The 22023-nt window shown below is 40.0% G+C and overlaps 1 protein-coding gene across 1 annotated transcript in view; it reads right to left on the reverse strand.

The window, feature by feature from the left end:
• Nucleotides 1-1433: 1433 nt before the first annotated feature.
• RACGAP1 (Rac GTPase activating protein 1) overlaps nt 1434-22023 on the reverse strand; it is a 25802-nt gene continuing 5212 nt past the window's right edge. The window contains exons 2-17 of the mRNA XM_010857789.1: nt 19126-19214; nt 15169-15371; nt 14068-14204; nt 13050-13119; nt 11367-11420; nt 10625-10705; nt 10124-10241; nt 9041-9171; nt 8252-8416; nt 6469-6564; nt 6183-6381; nt 4785-4890; nt 4478-4610; nt 4234-4369; nt 3178-3286; nt 1434-2580 (exon numbers count right to left, since the gene is read on the reverse strand). Of these exons, the coding sequence (XP_010856091.1) occupies nt 2505-2580; nt 3178-3286; nt 4234-4369; nt 4478-4610; nt 4785-4890; nt 6183-6381; nt 6469-6564; nt 8252-8416; nt 9041-9171; nt 10124-10241; nt 10625-10705; nt 11367-11420; nt 13050-13119; nt 14068-14204; nt 15169-15371; nt 19126-19210 (1899 nt within the window). The 5' untranslated portion in view covers nt 19211-19214 and the 3' untranslated portion in view covers nt 1434-2504. The remainder of the gene's footprint in view (nt 2581-3177; nt 3287-4233; nt 4370-4477; nt 4611-4784; nt 4891-6182; nt 6382-6468; nt 6565-8251; nt 8417-9040; nt 9172-10123; nt 10242-10624; nt 10706-11366; nt 11421-13049; nt 13120-14067; nt 14205-15168; nt 15372-19125; nt 19215-22023) is intronic.

Here is a 22023-nt window from a genome sequence, read left to right on the forward strand (position 1 = left end):
GTTCATAGCCCAAAATGACTTTTTTCCCCCACAGTTAACTCAATTGAGAACCCTACAGTCTTCTGATGGAAACTCAAGATGCCTTCTCGCCCTCTTATTTCTGCAAGCAAAGAACTCACCTTCTCAAGGAAGAAAAAAAACCATTAAATATCCAGTAATAAACACCAACTGTTGCTCCTAAATCAAACCATGTAATGCTTGCCCAGTTAAATCAACATCAAACTCAGGAGCCTTACACAGATGGATGGAGATGAATGGATTTAAAGATGTAAATATTCTGGCTATTAGCAAGTGGGATAATAAAGCTCTGCATTAAAGACAGAGTAAGAGGCAGCATCAGAAAGGGTTAGGATTAGGAGCAGGAGGCAGGGTGACACCCACTCCCAAGCCCCTGCCACAGATCTCACATCAAGGGAGTACAATTTAATTAAGAAAGCCCTCGAAAGTCAAGCTGTTCCACATGAAGTACTGTTAAAGAAGTTGAAGGTTGATGCATATTTCCCTCTGCTAATATCAGAATTATTTTCATGGCTAAGGTCTCTTGGCCTAGCCTAGAAACCAAGCAACTGACTGCCAACATTTGACACACAGGACCATTTCCTTTTTCGTTAATGGGCCATCAGTTCCTGCACAGGGTCTTCTTTTGCCTTCACTCACATTATACAATCCATTTGCTTCCTCCACATTAGTGACTTAAAATGTACCTTGGGGAGATACTACAGAACAGCAAATATGGAGACAGGCCAACACTAAGCTTGCAGAGAAATAAGAAAGACAGCATCCAGGACAAAGTTTAAAAAAAAAAAATCCTAAAGGCACACGTGTGTGTGTGTGTGTGTGTGTGTGTGTAAAGAGGGAAAGGGGAGAGGGGACCCATCCTCTGTCAATTTGCTGAGGCAGATGGGCCCTGCCGCAAGAGCTACCACCTCCTGGGAAAAAAGCCAGTAGGTTGCCTCCTCTCTCCACGGTTACATATTAAGCCTGCAACTGTTTACGTTCAATCTCAGATACATTCTGTTCACCAGCTTCAGAGTTCCAAGTGCAGGTGCCCTCCGTTAATCATCCCAGCTCACTCCAGAGGCACCTCCAGCAGTGATGGGTATTCCAGGCAGTCAGCCAGACAGTCGTTTGTGTTTTTCTTTCTTCCTTTTTCCTGCACCATTCTCGTCCTTAAAGACTTGTTTAGAAAGTTTGGTTTTTGTTTAAAGTAGTTTCTTCAAATAAGGGGTTAAGAGTCAGGACAAATCCAGGACTTCACTTTGGACAATGAAAGAGACTGAAACAAAGAAACCAACTCCTGGTGGTGGTGAAGCTGGAGGTGGTGAGGGGGGAGCGGAGAAATGAATGATAAGACTCAGGACACTTTTGGGGAAATATATTTTCTTTAAAAAGGCATTGAAGGTTATCTTCCAGACAAGAAAATCAATCTCACATTCATTTTGAAAAAACTATTTACTTTTTTCCAAATGTATGTTTTACAGGGTCAGAACATTCTATATGTTCTGAAACTATGGGTCAGAAACATTCTATAGAAGGAAGCATTTTGATAGGCTTTGTAAGTAATTCTAATAGAAGGAAAAGCTCATATTTATCTAGATGCAGCTATGCTCCATAGGAAGATTTCAGCATCCAAAGTGCAAAGACAAAATGACTGTGGCTTTTCTTGCCACTCAAAATATTGACAATCTTCCCTTACAGCCTACTCTTGTTAGTTGGGTGTTAAACAGACGGTACACTGACCTTTAGAAGTAGAGCTCCAATGGACAAGGGGGCGGGGGGGTGTTAAGCATCAGAATGAATTCAACTTAAGAATAAACTGGCTCTGACCCCAACCAAACCCAATGTCCCAACAGAAGCCCATTAGAAATAAATATAAATTGTAGTATAACTTTTACAAGGTTGTGCCACTTAACACTATTAAACCTAATCAAACCAAATTAAAGCCAAGCACACTCCCATTACTAGTTTAGTCCTCCCCATATCCCACTTCTATGAAGGCTCCACTGTTACAGCTCAGCTCCTAACAGGGGAAGGGGAATTTCCAAGTTCTCACGAAGGAGCCATCCTAAATTCTCTGCCCAAACCTTTCTTTACCCTGCCCCGCTATTTCCCACCCCAAGACAAGTCAGTCTTACCAAAGAGGCAGGGGCTTCTACCACTAGTCTCATGGAAATTACATCAGAGAAATGTCATTACATGAGGGAATTTGGCTTTAAGCCAAAGGGATGTCCCTCCTAGCCTGCAAAAGAATCACAATGAATTTCATACCCCTGTAAAGATCTCCCATCTAAGAGCTCCCAAAGACAGCACAAGGTGTTGATATTACATTACTTGAGGAGAAGGAGAAAGAGATATATATAGTTTTCATAAAACCCCCATGCACAATTAAACTTGATTAAAAGCCTGGAGAATGCTAAAAGTAGTAATGAGGCTGCAGAGTAGAGAGTACAGGTGCACTCTTCCCCACAGTCAGTAAATGCTGTCAAGTAACAGGAGACACGACTTCACTTGAGCATTGGAGAAGCAAAAAAGTTGCCTTGTCGTCCTAGGTTGGTGGCAGACTTGCTTTTGCTCCCAAATCTAAAGAAAAAGAAAATGAACTGGAAAAGTACTCTATAAAAAATGATAAATAAACAACTATAACATTACTTGACAATCAACTAAAGTAGGAAACCCTCAGCAACTACTCTGTAAGCCGCTCTTTATCACCTGAGATGAGGGAGGGTAAATACTAAAGACCTTTGCTACTGCTGCTGCTGCTGCTAAATCGCTTCAGTCGTGTCTAAATCTGTGCAACCCCATAGACGGCAGCCCACCAGGCTCCCCTGTCCCTGGGATGCTCCAGGGAAGAACACTGGAGTGGGTTGCCATTTCCTTCTCTAATGCGTGAAAGTGAAGTTGCTCAGTCATTTCCGACTCTTCGAGACCCCATGGACTGCAGCCCACCAGGCTCCTCCGTCCACGGGATTTTCCAGGCAAGAGTACTGGAGTGGGTTGCATTGCCTTCTCCGCTAAAGATCTTTAGACCCTTTCAAAAAGGGTATCCTTACAGCTTTTAACATCGAGCTGCTAGCTAAGATCTAATTCAATTTTTCTTTCAATAAGCTTCAGCATGATGGGAAGGATGTCCAAGGAAGTGACCATTTCCTATTTCCTGAGCCAACCAATTCTACATACCTGGGAGTGTTCCTGGTGAGGGTGGAGCGGACTCTCTGCGACAGGGAACTGGATGAAGGAGTCTTGAGGAGCTGATGCTCAGGAGTGGTCACAGGCCCCAGTAAACTCACTTCAATCAAAGGTAAGACATATTTTTAAAGGAGGCGGGGTGGGGAAGAAAGCATTCTCGTAAGGCAACTATTATTAAGCTACAAAACCTGTGAGACACTTAAGAGCTAAGTTTAGAGACCTAGCAAAGTCCCGGGGGTCAGTTTTGTCATCATTTTATAACACACAAGTATATTTTTTGAACTATGCAGGCAATGCTCAATGAGTAGCTAACATTCATTTTCTGACTTAAGCCATTCTCAAACTCCAAACTTCACAAATCTAGCATCTATTTGATTTTTCCTGTACTAGAAAAAACAATATACTTCCTTAAAAAGCAACTTGCAATAATAAAAGAACAGGTCTCCGATGCCAATGAAGTTGGAATGAAACCAGTCTCATACACTTTTGGTGGCAATACAAATTGGCAAAAGCCTTTAAGAAATCAAATTGGTAAAGCATACCAAGAAACAGAAATGTTTAAAACCTTTATTTCAATTCAGTAATTCCCACTCCAAGGAATTTACCATTAGGAAAAATAAAAAGGCATATACATATGTTAATGCCATCAGTATATGTAGTTATGAAAAACTGAAAAATAAAATCAGTACCAAACATAGCATATTTAAGTAAATTATAGTTTACAACCATAAAAATGATAAGATCATACAGTAACAGAGAAAGTTCTCACAAAATGCTAAATGAAATAACCAATTATATCTAAATTATTATATCTATATTTATAAAAAATATCCATATGGATAAAGAAAGAAGAACATGGAAAAGTGAAAAAAAAGTTAGGATGGTAGAACTGTATAGCTTTTTCTTTAATGTTAGAATTCTCAAAAATCTTTTAATTTTACTAAAGAATATGTATTTCAAATGGCTCTAGCAAAGGGAAGGAGAGGGCATCCAGCCAAAAACCAGAGAGGGAGTCAGGCCCTTTAAGAAGCACGCCTTAGGCCTTACCTTTGACATCTGGGGTCTGTGGTGTCGAGAAGGCATTTGCGTTTTCAATGACATGCATGGGGTCGATGTTTTCTTGCTCTACCATCATGAACTGGCTCCAGTATTCCAGGGGTAGTGACAGCAGGCGTTCTACCACCTAAAAGCCACCCAACATGTTAGCAAACTATCAACGCTCAGGGCTTACCTCTCACCAATTTGTCCTGTTTTGTTGTATGAGTTCATGTAACATAACATGCCTGCTTACCTTGGGCTGATGCTTGATGTCCTGTAACAATGTCACTGGATCTGGATTGGATACAGCATGGCCAACTATTGTAGGGCCAAAAACTTTGGCCAGATTGGCAACATCCATTTTAGTGTTTGGGCTCTGAGCCACTCTATGTAAAAGAGCATTACATTAGAAGACTTGTCCTTCTGCTTAAAAGTAGACCAAAATAAAAGATCTACAGGAAAATACTTCACCCTTCACATTCTTCCCTAACATCCAACCCCCATCCTCTTCCATGTGGCAAATTCCCAGACTCACAGAGACAAATCTCCGCTCTACTCACCTCTGCAAGTGAATCATGAGGAAAGCCAGTGTGTCTCTGTTGGCCTGGGGCAGCTCACCCACAGCCTGGTACGTGGCCGCTATGCTGTTGTCATCATCTGTGATTTCTGTAAATGAAAAGAAAGCACCAAGAGGCCTAGACTTCTTTCCCTTGACAAGAGGTTTCCAAGCTATCGACCACAAAGTCTCATCTATACAGTAAGCTTCTGAAACTTCTGATTAGGTTCATGACTGCATCAGTCTCTAGTTTCATTAACAAGTAGGCTACTGGCCAACAGCTCAATATTAGAAATCAGAACTTTAAAAAAAAACAACTCTTGCAGTTCGGGAGAGCAGCTGGAAACTTGTGTTTCCAGGAAGGCAGACGTATAACTGCAGTTTACAACTATAAAGAAGGTACTTGTTCACAAAACATGTTAAGAGCCTACCAGGTGCCAGGCACTGTTTTAAGTGCGCAGCATCAAGCAGAACTAAACAAAAGCCCTTGCCCCATGCTACTGGAGGAGTCAATCAGAAAGCAAATACCTATCAGGCAGTGATACATATAATAATAAGGCAGGCAAGAAAACTAGAAAGTAATGGGAGCTGTTCTTTCTGACCAGCTGGTCAGGTGTTTCTGTGGACAAGCTATCCAACAAGAAACCTGAAAGAAACAAAGGAGCAAATCCTGCAAATGTCACTCCAGGTTGAGACAACAAGTATGATGGCCTCTAATCGAGTTTGGAGTAAACTCGGTTATAGTCTAGGAATTACAAGAATTTCAGTGTAACCGGAAAAGAAGGAAGGAAGGAAGGCATGTTGATGGAAATGATATTGGAGACATAACCAGGGCAAAATCATGTGGGTCTTTGGGGCCTGTTAAGGACTGTGGATTTTATTCTGAGACTTACGAGAGGCTTCTGGGAGATACTGAGGAAAGAAGGGATATCGTCCAATTTAAATTCTGAAAGGACCACTCTAGCTACTATGTGAAGGTTATACTGTAGAGGGCAAGAGTAGAAATAGGAAAACCAGTAGGGTCTTACAGCACTCCAGAGACAGCAATAGGAATGACACATTTTAAATTTAAGATATATTTACAAGGCTTCTGCTGATAAGATGCGCCAATGGATTAAATATAAGGCGTGAGGTAAAAAAATCAAGGGTTGCTCCAAGTTCAAAAGGACAACCTAAAACTTGACCAAAAAAAGCAACAGAAAGTACGACAAAAAAAACCCTGTTAGGACCCTATACGTTTCAGACAGGAAGAGCACAGGGAACATGGAAGAGTTATTCATCTATCACAGTATCTGAGCACTGTATTCAGGCACTGTACCCAGCAAGGGACAAAGCAGGAAACAGAAGAGTCAAAACTCCTGCCCCCGCGGGACTCATATTTAAGCATTAAAATCTGCCCCACCTGCTGCATCCATAAACGTCTTGTTTAGCCGAAAGGTCAGAAGCGGTTCTTTGAGGTTTCGAAGGAAGTCTTTCAGGAGGCTACAGATAGCATGGATGTCATCCACTTTGCTGAGGAGAGGTACAGTTTTCACTCTGAGGAATTTCTCTTTTAGCTCTTTCACTGTCCGGTCACAGCCTGAGATCCGATACAGGCCTGTCTGTTATCAAGATGACACTTTCAGTTAAAAACCTCTTAATTACTGATGCAAATAACAAATTCACCCTCTCCAAGGGTGGACTCTTACCTCGGTCAGCCCTCTTTGCTCAATCTCATTTACACAGTGGACAACAATTGACGGGATCATTGGAGAAGTCTGGGACACATAATCTGCCAGCATTCCCTGAAAAAGGCGAGTTTAGAGTTATTATTTATACCACTTAGACTAGTAGATGAAGACCAGTGGGAAGAGCCATCCCCAGACTAATACAGAGGCTGGGACATCATGCCTACTTTAAAATTCTTCTTCCCAAAGCATAAATAAGACTAGAGCCGCTCAATTATTTTTCCTACCTCTACACCAGGACTGATTTATGGTCACATACACCACACTCTCGCATGAACAAGTAATAAGATCACTAGCTACAACTCCACCCCTGCTCCTCTTACAGTCAAGGGCATCAGAAAGAAAGCAATAATGAGATTACAGGTATGGAGTGTAATATAAACTAATTTATTATTCTAAAAAATCTGTTCTATCCTGTAATTACTCTTAGTAAGAAAAATTATTTAATACAACTCAGTTGACTATGACACACACTGATCTGTAGGAGAGAACTCCGTGGCTCTATATTACAGAAAATCTGTAAAAAAATTACAAGCATGGATAAAAACTCTAAGATTAAAGGACTTCCCCAGTAGTACAGTGGGTAAGAATCCACTCCAATGCAGCGGACATGGGTTTGATCCCTGGTCTGGGAAGATTCCACATGCCACAGAGCAACTAGGCCCATGTACCACAACTACTGAGACTAACGGGCCTGAAGTCTGTGCTCCACAACAAAAGAAGCCCGTGTACCACAACAGAGAGTAGGCCCACTCACTGTCAACTAGAGAAAGCCCTCGAGTAGCAACAAAAACCCAGCACAACCAGAAAAAAAAATAAAGATTAAATGGGAATCATGCATTAAAAGAAAAAAAAAAGATTAAAGAAAAGTAATATTTGATTTGCTGGAGGCTGAGTAGCAGCTCAATCATTTTGTTTTGATTCTTGCTAATGTTGCTTCTAATAATAATTTCTTAATGAATTGAATCAAATTTTAGAAATGAATCTAATCTTAATAGCCTAGTATGGAATATCTCTAACATAAGAGAAAGAATATTCAAAGATGAAATTATATCATGGCTGGGATTTGCTTCAAAATAATTCACTGAATAGGGTCAGGAGGAGGAGATGGGGGTATTAACAAATCAAGACTCGACATAAGTCAGGGATCATGAAAGTTGAATGATAAGAACCAGGGTTAGTTATACTCATCTCTCTACTTTTGTATATGTTTGAAATTTTACAAAAGTAGATGGGATGGGAAGGAAGAGAAGAAAAGGAAGCCAAAGGAGGGAAGGGAGAAGGAAAAAGGAAGAAAAAAAGGAAAGGGAGGGAAAGAGGAAGGGGAAGGGAGGGGAAGAAAAGGAAGAAGAATTTGGTTTAGAAAGGCTACTAATCAGACAGACAAACCCAAACAGGATTCTTCAAGTTAATATTTTATAATTTCTACTCACTATTTGAGGGAGGAAATGTACATGGCATCAATAATTTTTGAAAAAAATGACCATAAGCTTTTAAAGGGCTTCTCTGGTGGCTCAGAGGTAAAGAATCCACCTACCATGCAGGGTCTATCACTAGGTTGGGAAGATCCCCTGGCAACCCACTCCAGTCTTCTTTCCTGGAGAATCCCCACGGACAGAGGAGCCTGGCAGACTACGGTCCATGGGGTCACAAGGGGTTGGACAGACTGAAGCGTCTGAACACAGAAGTTTTTAAAAGCTAACAAAGTCATAACACAGGGAGGGCTCCCACAGGTCATACATACTTCTCCAATCTTGACAGGTGTCCCTATCAGGGTAGGAATACAGGGAAGCGGACAGCGGTCCCGACATTCTGGATGAGAGACCACACGACAGTCTCGGCATTTCAGAGACGGCTTGCCAAATTTTATTCGCTTTCCACATGGTACACAAGATTCGGGTTTAATAACCTGAGGATGAAACGGAATGGTATGAATTAGAACATTTATCATCAATCAACATTTATTAAGCACTCAGCATGTGCCCAACAGCTTTCTCATCCCTTTACACTTAGTTTTTACTTGTGTATTCTCACAATAATCCTATAGGTTTTTTTAAGATAAGGAAACAAGCAAAAAGAGGCTAAGTAATTTGCATAAGTGCACTGAGTTGGAAGGGATCACCATACACTAGTGGAAAGAATTTGTTGGCAAGGAGTCAGAAAACCTCTATGTTAAACTTCGCTACTTACTGTCCTGTGGCTCAAACAAGTCAGTTAATGCCTCTGTGCCCCTGTCAGTTTGCTTGGATTTTTACCAGAAATCAAATGGGACACGTGCCATATTCAAACATGAACTGTAAATACATATCACAATAAAGCAAAAACTGCTTCTGAAAAGTTGCTTTCTTTTACTATCACTCACAGAATGGAAAGATACACACCCTCTAGAACCCTGGAGAGTGGGATGAGAAGGAGGAAGGAAATTTGACATTTAACTTTACAATACTAAATATGTAAATTTGTGATTAGCAAATATTATGCCCACCATTAAAAAATTAGATGTGTCCCAAAGCAGCAGCAACCCCAGTTTTACCGTCTTAGAGACGAAGTCGTGCAGGCGCATCCCCCCATTGCTTTGCGGAGTGCTGGAGCCGTCTGTTTCAGTTTTTGGCTCTGGCTGCCTGCTGCTCAATGTGGAGTCACTGTTCCACGGCTGTAAAGTACCTAGAAAACAGACAACTCCACGCTTTGTGTCTTAGATATTTCGTTCTGAATTTTTTTTGCCGCACCCTGTGGCTTGTGAGATCTTAGTTCCTCAACCAGGGACGGATCCCAGGATCCTTGACAGTGAGAGTGCGAAGTCCTAACCACTGGACCGCCAGGTAATTCTCCCTTCTGAATTTTAACCCCAATTCTAATATAACTAGTAGGGACTTCCTTGGCGGTCCAGAGATTAAGAATCTGCCTTCCAGTGCCAGGGGACATGGAAAGGAAACATGTCTTCCATGTTAGCTGCAGGGGAACTAAATAGCCTGTGCTGCTGCTGCTGCTAAGTCGCTTCAGTCGTGTCCGACTCTGTGCGACCCCATAGACAGCAGCCACCAGGCTCCCCCGTCCCTGGGATTCTCCAGGCAAGAACACTGGAGTGGGTTGCCATTTCCTCCTCCAATGCATGAAAGTGAAAAGTGAAGGTGAAATCAGTCAGTGGTTTTCTACTCTTAGCAACCCCATGGACTGCAGCCTACCAGGCTCCCCTGTCCCTGGGATTCTCCAGGCAAGAGTACTGGAGTGGGGTGCCATTGCCTTCTCCAATAGCCTGTGAGCCACAACCAAATAAACCTACACCCCACAGCAAAGATCCTGAGTGCCGCAACAAAGATCCGACACAGCCAAATATACAATATAACTATTAGACACTCAGGAATCTATAACAACACCCAGAAGTGAACTATGCAAAACACTGTCTCCAGAGAGACAAGTTACACACCAGTGGTGTAGGTCAGGCTAGCAAGCCAAAGCAGGGCATGACAAAAACAGAGCTCTGTCCCTCAGTGAGTAGCAGTAAAGTAAACCTAAAACATCCAGCCCCTGCCTCATGAGGGTTCCAAGAAACCAGCTCTCCCTGGATTTTACCAGTTGTTTTCACACAGGCAATTCAGCCACAAACCCAGCGGACCTGTTTTCCTTCGGCTCCGGGTCCAATATGGCACGGTCTCAATAGTGGACACAGCCTCGATGGGCCCGCCATCATTGGGGACAGTCACTGTAGTTTTAGCAACTATGGATTCATTTCCCTGAAACAAAGGCAGTAATGAGGGAAGGATAAATCTAATTTCCCTTCTACTATGGGTGGTTTGGTGGAGTTAAAAAATTTCTGAGTCTTAGTAAGGACTTAAGCCCCCAGCCCCAAATACTCTTGAAGTTGAAATCTAATACTCTCAAATAAAATACAGGTCACAGGGGTAGGTATACACGCAAGCAACTGAGAACAAACACGAAGCTGACGTTGTTTACTGTTCTATTCTTGTGGATAACAAGAATCCTAGTACAGAGAAAAACTTTCACCAAACATCTCTTTCAAAATAACACTGCAATGTTGACTTGGGATTTTTATGGTTGGGGCCACTACACTTCGCTATGTTCAAGACCACAATTCTCTCAGCCTAGTTATTCTTACCTGGTCTGCGGTGGAGCCAATGGAACGCGTTTTCTTTACAGGTCCAGGGGGACCATCCACGAACTGTCGGCTATTTGAGCGCTAGAAATGGGGCAAAACCCAAGAACTTTAGTGCCAGATAGGAGATCTGAAGCACAAAAAATAAAATTATTCAATTAGACAACTTGGATGCAAGTCCTAGGTACCAGCGCTGCAGGAAATAACAAACAATGTGCACTCTCTCACAGCCTATTTCCACAAAAAGGCCTTCAGTGCCCTAGAAGAACAACCAAGCTTTGGAAAAATTTAGATGGCAGCACCAGAAAAAGTAGAGTGTAATCCTATCTAAGGACATGAAGTCCTAGAAACATATTAAGGACCCTAAACAAGCACAGATAGATCTCTGTATATCCCATTACACACATATTTCATCTGAAACTTAGAGCACAAAAGTTCTGCATAAAAATTCATATGACATCTCAAAAACAAACTTAAATAGATCCTTTCCCTCTCCATGAATGAACTTAAATCAGCTCAGAATAGTGAAACAGACAGGACAGGATTCTCTCTTGAGTTTACTACCTCAGGGACGATCAATACTGCCCCCGCCCCCAACATGGATTCACTTGTAATATGTGTTTAACATCAGCTAGAGCAACATGTCAGGAATGTACCACAACGGCAACATTTCTGAGAAAACTCTTTTATTGCTACTAAGTAAAAACAGACACACAAACCCAAAAGTAAACAAAACCATACATACCCTCTTTTCTCTCTTCTTCAGTTTAAAAGTCTTTACCAAAGAAGAATCCCAATCCTGTTGACAATTGTACTGTATTAATATCCTTCTTTGGTTAGGCCTCCCCTAAACCCTATGCAAATACATTTACAGAAAATTTTAAAAACCTCCTGAGTCTGAGTATCTAACTCACAATTCTCAAATGTTATAGCCATAGGGCTGTGGTAAGTGAACATGCCTTCTTTCCAAAATTGAAGCTATTATAATAGAATCAGGAATCAATACCACAGAGGCAAGAAAAGGTTAAAGAATCAACTTCTGTCGTGATTATCTTCAGTACCTGGTCCTTTGTTTCTGATTATTTTTGTAATTAGTTTTAGAACTCACAGAATGGTGGGCACTATACTAATGGTTCAGATGTGATCCTTGCTCATTAGGGACTGCTACCATCTAATCTGATGTTCTGTACAATGTAGCCACTTTAAAAGTTCTAGTTTAGGATTCACATCTCTCAATCATCCCTCCTCCTTGGGCCCTAAAAAAGTATTCATTTGTCTTTCACTGTGGTCTAGTTTCACTTCACTCACTCACTCTATTTTTGCATTCATCTTTAGTAGCTACCTATGACCTCCTGACCCTGATAGTCTCTGAAAACACAAAACCCCTAAACAGTTGTATATATTATAGCTTAGCTAAATAAATTTATCCTTTCCAACTTATGGTCAAGTAATTTAGGTACTGGTTGTCTGATTCAGCCTCAGTTACAAGAGATATTACACCATAGGTCTAGCTCTAAAAGCAGCTAGAAATATATTCTAGTTTTATTACAAATCCCAAACTGTGTCATTCCTTATTCCCAAAAGGTGATACCTAATATTAATATCTACAAAAGAGCAATTACTGCCCTAGTCAAACTCTGAATTTGGACAGAAAACTCTCAGCCTAGTAACAAGTAGTTGTCATTTCTTTTGCTATCATCAAATGACCAACTACCAATAACCTCCTGATTTATTGTTTAGTTTGCTAGCTTTCCACCAGTCAAATAGGAAAGCTACACAAACCAATAAGTTGCAAGTCTCTGGAACAAAGACTGACTATCAGGGTATGACCTTTTATGCAGAAACATCACCATACATTACAAGAAGGGTGCTGCCCCACAACAGCAGGGTAACAAAGAGCTCAGACAGGTGAACCACTGCTCATCAAGGTATTATCTAGTGCCTGGAAACTTTCATCAGCCTTTGGGCTAAAGTTCCAAGGCATTGGTTTCCTTCTAATTGTGAAGTATGACTAAGTTTTCCTCAAGAACCAATTTAATTTAGAAATGAGGCACACGTCTACTCTCACCAAGAGCAGCAAATAAAGCCTGGCTGGATAGAGTCTTGATAATTTTTTTTTTCCCCCTAGCTGGGGTTTTAAAAAGTCAAGATGTAATAATCAATTAGTACAGGCAGCTCACAGATTCGTTAAATAAATTTAACCTCATGCCAAATCCTAAATTCTATATTCTCACTTCCAAAGGCTAAATATATGCCAATCTCTTACAAGCTTGTGTGTATTTATATTTTTAAAAGCTAGTCAGTATCTATAACATATCAACTAATAAAATAGTAATAAGGGAATTTCAGAAGAGAGGACAGAAGAGAGATTCCTGATGGAGCAGGGTTAAGAAAAAGAGATAATTCTCAGAAATCAAGTGTTCATTACCAGGGATTCATCGGTCTTGTCAAAGCTGATATCGGATAAAATGGAACCAGATTCATCAATGGTTGACAGTCTAGATGAGTGAAATAGTAGTTAGAAACAAGACTGTGCAAAGTAAAATCCACCAACACCAGAAAAAGTCACACTAGTCAGGTAACATCAGCAATTTCACAGCAGCATCTTCCCTGTGGAGATAACTACAAGCTCAAACCCTAGCTGTGTTGAGCTGCTTTTTATGGTTTTCCAGGGAGACTGTGTATGTATGTGTGTTTGTGTGTGTGTGCACACACGAGCACACATGCAGCGCAGTTGCTATTTCAGCAAAGGTCTCATAACTGCGGTTTAAAGTTAGTCAGGGGTATAGGTGCTATTTCCTGCTGAGTCTATACTACAGGCTGCTAAAACGTCACAGGCAGAAGAGTGAAGTTCAGTTTGATCCCAACTGTGGTTGTTTTCTACAAGAGAGAGAATTACCCAGCATTAGCTTTTTAAGAAATTAAGCCTGTACATCTTCTTAGTTATAAAGATTCCCCATAAAACAACCAGACAACAAAATAAATAGCTCAGAGTGCTGACCATTCCCTACGTATCATATTGGGGGTGTTAATTCAAAGCCTGGTTGAGACTATTCTAAATTGTGATGCAGTAGAACCAAAATTATTGTCTGGGCTTGGCTCTCAGAGGGTCTTTCTAAACCAGAACTACGAGAGCTCTCTAGAGAGTAAACGCTGGAAGTATTGCTGAACTGCCACTTCCACCTTTAGGTTTCTTAGCAATGTGCAGGATTATTGATGTTGGTGCAATTGTGCACCAACGTCAAAGTTTACCCTTAATGAAAAAACCTAAGATAAAAAAATAAAACCGGAAGCCCCTGCACCTTTATTTCCCACCCACCCTTCCTCCAAAGTCTTTTTGTTTTATTTAGCACACATTCCAAAAGCAGTATATTTAAGAGTTTAGATAATAAGAACTTATTAGAGCTGTGTTCCTTGTGATCAGATAACAGATGCAGTTCCCCCACCTTTTGTTCCCAGCATTGCCACTGGCTGGTTGGCCTCTGTTGAGAAAAGCCAGAGCTGATTTTTGCTCTTCACTTAGTTGAATGCTGCCAGATGTGTCACACATGAGCATCTCTCGAATCAGCTGAATCTGTCTTTCCTACAGACCAAAGCAGAGTAAAACATCCTAACTAACCAGGAGAGAAAGCTTCACCTTAAATTTATGGGACAAGCAAACCAGAAGACATTAAAATACAGCATTATGCAAATGAGCCTTCAGGAAGGCTGCTACACCAATAGCATATTAATTCACATCAAGCCCAGATTGCGTCTCTGATTTCTGACTGGTAAAATGAACTCTATCTAGAATAGTGAGGTTTCTGCTACAAGACTTTTGGATCAAACCGCTAATTCAAGAAAAGAGAGGACTGCAAAATCAGAGTCCCAAAATAGATTTCACAGAGCAAAAACACTTTAGTGTCATCTTATCAGGACAATTATTGGCTTCTACAGATCAAAGCAGTCACCCACCTTTCTAAATGGTGGAGCAAAATGCATTAAAATGGATACAAAGCTGTGATGCACTGGAACCAGACGATTTGAGCTTACTGAGGCATCTAACAGTATACCAAGATGGATTAGTCCCTCCTAGTAAGGGCTTCCTTTGTACCATGACCCACTCTGGTACATCAAAATGACAGTGCCCTACGTCCCAGTGTTCATATTGGTTGAACATAGCGAGCCCTTTATCCTAAATTAAGAGCCGCAATAAAGACTTAAGAATTGTCCTGCTTATATCAATGACAAAGTACTAGCTGTTACTATCTTACATGAGGATGTTCTAGGTAGCACTTATAATCAACAATAAGAAATAGATCAAATATGCTAGGATCTCCCTGCCTTTCCCCCTAATTCTTTAAATTCTCATTTGAAATCTGTATATTAAGTAAATGTTTAAGATCTAAAGGAGAAAAAATTTAAAAAATTTAAATTTCAACCTATGAAAAATAGTATTTCTGGTTGCAATTTCAGCTCCAATCATGGACAAACTGCTTCTAATTCTTTAATGAAGAAGAAACAGGGCACCCCCACTGTCACAGTGCTAGCAGAAAAACAATACACACCAGCTTTTCACAGTCAGCCTCAGCTCGCTGTCTCCGTTTGATCTCTACATCCACCTGATTGCGTGCATGTTTCAGTTTAACATCCAGAGCACTACGCTCAGTCTCTGCTTTCATCAAAAGATCCTTGTATTTGCCCAACTCGTGGTCTGTTCTCTGCCACTTTTTACGAAAATCTTCGAAGTCCTTTGCCAACTGGATAAATTCTAAGAAAAGGGGGAAACTTTAATAATTCAAGCACCAAACAGAGTATAAATGCTGTAATAAATGAGTCCTCCAGTTAGTTTTACTCCAAATGCATAATTAAGGGACTAGCTGAATTATGAGCAAATCCAGCTGAAAATAACCAGGAGCAGATCCTTGATATATGTTCATCACTCTGGTCAAGAGTTTTGTGGGGAGCAACTCCTATTCCAATAGGCCACTTACTTTTGGCTTAGCCAGTGGCATCTGCTATGAAATAAGTAACTCATTAGTCACCTGGCTCCAGATGTAACACTAACAGTGAAAGCTCCTGAACAGAAGGCAATCAGAGGAGGATACCTTTGGGGCAGCTGTCATGCACCAGGACAGTTAGGCCATAAAACAAAAACACCCTCCTTTAGAGTCACATGTTGCTGCACCAAAGAGGCGTTAAACAGCAAATTCAAATGTAACTGCTGTAATATGCTCCAGTAGATGTAGATTAATATTACAGATGTCTAGGCCTGCAATCGCATTCAGCTGTATAATTATACAAATATTGATTTGAAAGTAAAGAGCCAATTTGCTTCTGCTGTTTAACACAGCCCTGAAGGGTATGTAAACATTCCAGTTGGAAAGACACAGGACGAGAAGATCATACTAGCTTTGGATGACTCACTGATAAGAGGAATGTGGACTCTCTTCAAATGTTTGCAAAGGAAGCATCGCTTCCAAGGCAGCACCTCAAAGCATAACAACTCTGGTGGCATCCATTCTTATCACCTGCAAAGACTACTGCAAAGACAATTCTACAATGCCTTACTGTTCTAGTTAACCTCAATGTATCTCTAAGCCATCATTCCACCAGCATCATGGAGGAACCTTCCAAGGTGTACATCTGCTGCTGGTCAAATTAACCCAGTTTACAGTGGAAACTAGGCCAAATTCACACAAAGCTAGCAGATTCTCTGGTAATAAGGGAGCCTTTCCTATTTGAATTTAACGTAAGAGCACAGAAATAATATAATGCTTTTTTAAAGCAATTTTAATTATTTGACCAAATTTCAAACTTACAAATTAGGATAACAATTCAATCTAGAGAAACTGATTCTGACACACAAGGAAACAAGTTTTTAGTAAACAACAGATTCTAGCAAAGCAGGATATTATGACCTAGTTATCTTAGATAATACAAATATCAAGGATCTCAAAAAGTAAAATATATTATTACAATTGAAATAGTTGTAAATGATATACTGGTTTAGTTAACAGTTTAGAACGCATTACTAAGGGGCTTTTTTCTCCTTAACTGAAAAAGAAAACAATATATCCTTTTGCAATTTTAAATATTTCAAAATTATAGATTCACAAAGTTTAAAAACAAGAGCTGGTTCTTAGTCACATTTTACTCTCACGATTCACCAAGCAAAGAACTTATTGTTTGCATATTTTTCAATGTATGTAATACTTCCCTTTTTCAAAAATAAAGAACAGGAAACACACTTTTCACAGTCTAAAAGCTTTCTAGTTCTACACTGTGGTCAATGTTTCTAAATATAGTGCTGCCTACACACTCAACTATTTCCTGAATTGAAAAACAATTTAAGAATGAAAAGATTTTCACTTGACCTAATTTGCTGGTTAGCTTGTTCTTTAGGATACTCCTTGAAAAGTCTTATTTGGGGTTTAATTCCCATTCATTGTTAAATGGCATATGTTACAGATCTAACTGAATCGGACAACAGAACTGAAACCAAATAAAGTATCAGTTCATTTAAAGGAAGGCATTCCTATTTTAATACAAATGATTAAATGCTTGTTTATATTAGACCAAAACCAGAGCATTTGCATACATGACTAAGATATTACTGTACAAAAAAAAAGAAAGGAATGAAGTTATATGATGAAAAGCAAGAGTAAGGAGTCAGGGGACAATTAGGCATGGGAAGAATTCCTAGGCTCTAAGAAGATAACAGACTAGAGTGGTTGCAGAAAAGGAGATTCTAGAGTCCAGAAGACATTAAGTCATTTTAGTTCCTCAAAGGGCAACATACCAAGTTAGGGATTCAGAGCGGGTACAAAATGTACCTCTACTTTGTAACAGAAATTAAGGAAAGACAGAAATTTACTTATAAAATAAGGGTTCCTGTAAGAATAAATATCTTGTATTTTTACGGCATATTTTTTCCATAGGTATTTTCACAACCTAGTATCTCATTTATCTCCAAATCCTTGTGGCAAAATTCCTATCTCACAGACAGAAATAACAGTTAAAAGCCAGCACTAGTTACTAAGACTCCAAACCTCAAATTCCTCCCTCTGCCCCCACATGCCATCAGCTGCTTCCTCCTAGAGATCTTAGTATCACAGCCTCTTCTGCCCATTTCCATGCTCACAATCATCGCTCCAGTTAGGGCTCCCTAATGCCTCTTTCCTGAGCTAGGGCAAACACCTAATCAGCCTCTCAGCCTCCACCTCTAATGCAGCCACCACCTCTGGCAGGGTAACTTTCCAAAAGCACGGCTCTGATTAAGTCATTCCCCACTTACCCTTATTTACCTCACATCCAACACCCTTTTGCCTCCACTCAGAAGTCTCCTTAACACTCAATGACCTCTTTTACCTCTGTCTGTTGGGATCCTACCCTATATCCAATTGAAGGCTCAAGTCAAACCCTAGTTTTTTCCATGAAGTCATTTAGTCATCCCTTTCCCTCTACATGTGCTAGAAGTTGTGATAGGTTCTCACTGAATATGGGCTGAGTGAACCTGAATTTTAAGATCTCTTCCCCACTGGACTCCAAAACAATCTGTCTTCTGAGATGATGTGACCTCAAAGAAAAGCCTAATTAGTATGCCATCATGGTTACTGAGTTGGTACCAGATGACAAGGTCATGCAACAGTTATTAGAGAAAAGAGAATATTGTTTTGAAAGGGCTGTAAGTAAATGAAAGCTATTAAAAGCATGAATCAAATTAAAGAAAGCACTGAATGGCACAAGCAACACACTATAGTAAGTACTATGAAGATTTTTAAGACTTAGTTCTTGCATTACTTTTATACCAATGAGACTGACTTAGCAGCAACACCCACTGAATTAGATATTCATGAAAATCTGAAATAGGAGAGGATGGTAACACAAAGAAAAGCCAGTAAAGAATAATTCCCTTAGATCGCGTAAGTCAGAGCTATCGGCTCCACCTTTCTTTGTCACTAATCTACTTCCCAGAAGACGATTCCATCACCACCTCCTTTGCCTCCCTAGCTCTCCACCCAACCTCAAACCTTTATTACTAAGCATCAAATATATGAAGTAGGTGAAAGCAGATGGATTGTCCTTCCTTCAAAAAGAAATTATGTCATTTTTCTCCTTTCCAATTGAAAATGTTTTATAGGACACAGGGAAAACCCCAGATAAAAAATGTACACGACTATTCCTCTAATGAAAAAAGCAACATCCTTAGAAATTCAATAGATTTTGCCCAGTTTGTTATACAAAAATGAAATCGGCAACTAATGCCAACTATTTAGTGAAAAGAGAACCTTAATAATGAAAAAATCTGGGTAAAACCCATTTAAAAATACAGGAAAAAAAAAAGTGACCATTTAGAATCCGTGTCCATGAAGCTTTGACCACAAATAACTGACCATTGTTTTTTTTTTAGGTAACTCAAAATGAAAAACAATTTTAGGGTTGGAACACACTTAGGCTATGTAGAAAGCCCAAATCTGAAATCTGTTTTTTCTCTCCTCACAGGCCATCTCAGAATGACTTACGGAGTTCATTTCCTTCACTGAGAATCTCCACCCGGCGTACAAGCTGCTCAAACAGATTCCGCATATTCAGCATCGTAGTATCCATCTTCCTGCCAAGAAATCAAATATACATTAGGGGTCCTGCCATCTCCCCCAGACAAAAGATTCAGTAGCAATCCAGCACAGTGATCAGTGACTAACATCTGGACTCATCCATGTGTAAGCTACCACTATGAGAATCTCAAGTCAACAACTGATGTTTTGTGTAATCCTTATTATAAAAACAAAGTTAGAATGTTTAAGACTCATTTGAAAATTACAAAAGCATTTCAGTCCCCTGAATGTAACACCCCTTGCTGCCTACTTCTTTTCCTCCACTCTACAATCACTTTGGAGCTGAGAAGAAAGCAATTAGGGACAAGTGTGTTAGTTTATTACTAGGTGATCAACTACTTAGTCGAGCCTAATGATTAATATAACATTTTTGCCACTTTAATCCTGCTGTACTTTGAAGACTTTCAATGTAACTTGAAAGGTTTATTTTTAATTTCATTTTTAGCTAGTACCCATGTGGCAACTGCCTTTTAAAATGCAGGACATGGTCAGCACATTTCCTACCAACGGCACAGATGACGTCACACGAGCGATTAAGTGGGGAAATCGCCAGCTCAGCAGCACAAGAATTATTTCTGTAACGCAGGGCTCTCTGCTGGACTGCATGCAGGGACTATGTCTAATAAATTTGTACTAAGTATAGGCAAAGGATTATGTTGTACCACATTCTGGCATCAAGGAGACAATACACCACCTTCACAGCTAGAAGGGCAAAGGAAAAATCATTTGCTACTGTGTTCTGTAATAGTGAATTTCAAGCTTCATATTTCCTAAAGACTTGCTGATATTACATTAAAAATGGTGTCCTTACAGGCAGTTCTGTTCCAAATAGACTTTAACTGGGAACACTTTGAGGAAATAAGATCTTAACAGTTGAGAAAGAAAGACATCAGTGCAATGTTATGAAAATTATCAAGGAAATGAAATTAAAAAATCAAATTTCATTTGAAAACTGAACGTCCTCCGAAACACCATTAAAGGATTCTTCTTATGTTCTCCTAATCATCCCTTGAATGTTCTAGTCCAGGTCCTCTTTCATGCATCTAAATAAAATTTTAAGAACTCTTTTATGAAGGATTAGTGACTTTACAGTGTTTGTAACATTGTACTATAAGCTATAAGGGCAAGAAAGGGGAGGGAAAAGCAAAGGAAAAAGGAATATATAAACATTAAGATATTTTCTATTAAATGCTACAGAATTACTCATTTGTACTTGTATGATGATTGCTCTAATAGCAAAAAAGCTTTCAATTCCAAGCTTGGATGCAATATATACCTGAATCAGGGCCGGAAACCAAGATTTTCAAACGGCAATGTATCTGTTCCAAGCTACATAATAATCACAGCAAGCTGCTAAGCAACCAGACCGACAAATTTATTACAAAGCTCTTTCTCTAAACTAGAAACAAAACTAAAAGACTAGTATTAAAACTGGTAGGAAAAGATGCAGAAGTCACAGAGATGCCCATGGGTTTTAACAATATGACCAAAAAAAGGCAAATACATCTCTGTGCTACAGGACAGAAAACAGGGATAGGGCGTTCAGTAGCCTATTCAAATGATGAATTCCTTTGGCTCCCAATAAAAATCAAAGTCGGTGGTCAGTTTTAATATGGGGTTATTATTCGTGTCTATCATCTCTTCCCTCATCTGTATAATCTGACATTGTACAACAGTGAGCTCAGTACACAGAAAAACTTCTACTTCACTAGGAATGCAGAAAAGATTCAATCCCTGGGTTGGGAAGATTCCCCTGGAGGAGGAAATAGCAATCCCCACCAGTATTCTAGCCTGGGAAATCCCATGGACAGAGGAGCCTGGCGGGCTACAGTCCATGGGGTTGCAAAGAGTCAAACACGACTGAGCACACAAGCAGAAAAGGAAAATTTGACAGTGCAACTAGAATACCGAAAACTGGTTACTAAAAAAAAAATCAGAGGACTTTTACGACTTAAATGACAACAATCTGATTCTCTGTCCCCTTTAAGAGAAATTCTTTATTTTCTCAAGTTCCTCTATTCTTGTTTCACTATTTTCTTGTGTACACCACTCCCTAGAGTGAGCACTGTGTGGAGGTACTTTCTTGAAAACACAACTTGATTCCTGGAAAGACTAAAGACACAGAGTACCTACTTGGGGACATCTCACCGTAGTAACTGTGATCTCACACAACTACCCCAATCTACATTGTTCTCCTAACAGGATGCCTAGTACCTAGGAGACAGCTGTTTGAATGTATCCAACTACCCCATTTGAGTCATTGCATAGCTACAGACAGCCCCCACATTTCTCTCTCTGGCCCTCAGCTCTCCCTCCGCCGACTCAATCCTATAGCTCTCAATTCGGGATGACTTGGATGCCGAGCTTGATTTTGAAAACATCCTTCCCTCACATATATTATCAACTACTCTACCCACTGACCTACCCTGGTCCTCCTCCTCCTGACATCAAACTTTGATTTTCTTATTTTTATCATTCTCCCAGTCACTCAGTTTCAAACCTCAGAGTCACCTTAAGTTACTCCCTTTCTTACAAATATAGTCACCGAACTTTGTGGATTCTTCTCTTATGCATGTTACAGCCAGCCCCTCAACACATGCAGGTCATTAACATTCACTTCAACTGACCTCTCTGGTCCCAATCTTTCCTCAACTGCTTTGCTCACGTGGCACATTCATCTTGTACTCTATTTTAACTTCACCAGCTATGTCCCAGCTAGACTCTAAATTTGAAAGGAGAAACCTTACATTTGGAACTAAATTGCAAAGGCTCAGTATTTAAAAAAAAAAAAATCCAAAAAAACAC

This window comes from Bison bison, unplaced genomic scaffold, assembly GCF_000754665.1.
Source record: "Bison bison bison isolate TAMUID 2011002044 unplaced genomic scaffold, Bison_UMD1.0 scf7180017864383, whole genome shotgun sequence".
In the NCBI taxonomy this organism is placed as follows: Eukaryota; Metazoa; Chordata; class Mammalia; order Artiodactyla; family Bovidae; genus Bison; species Bison bison.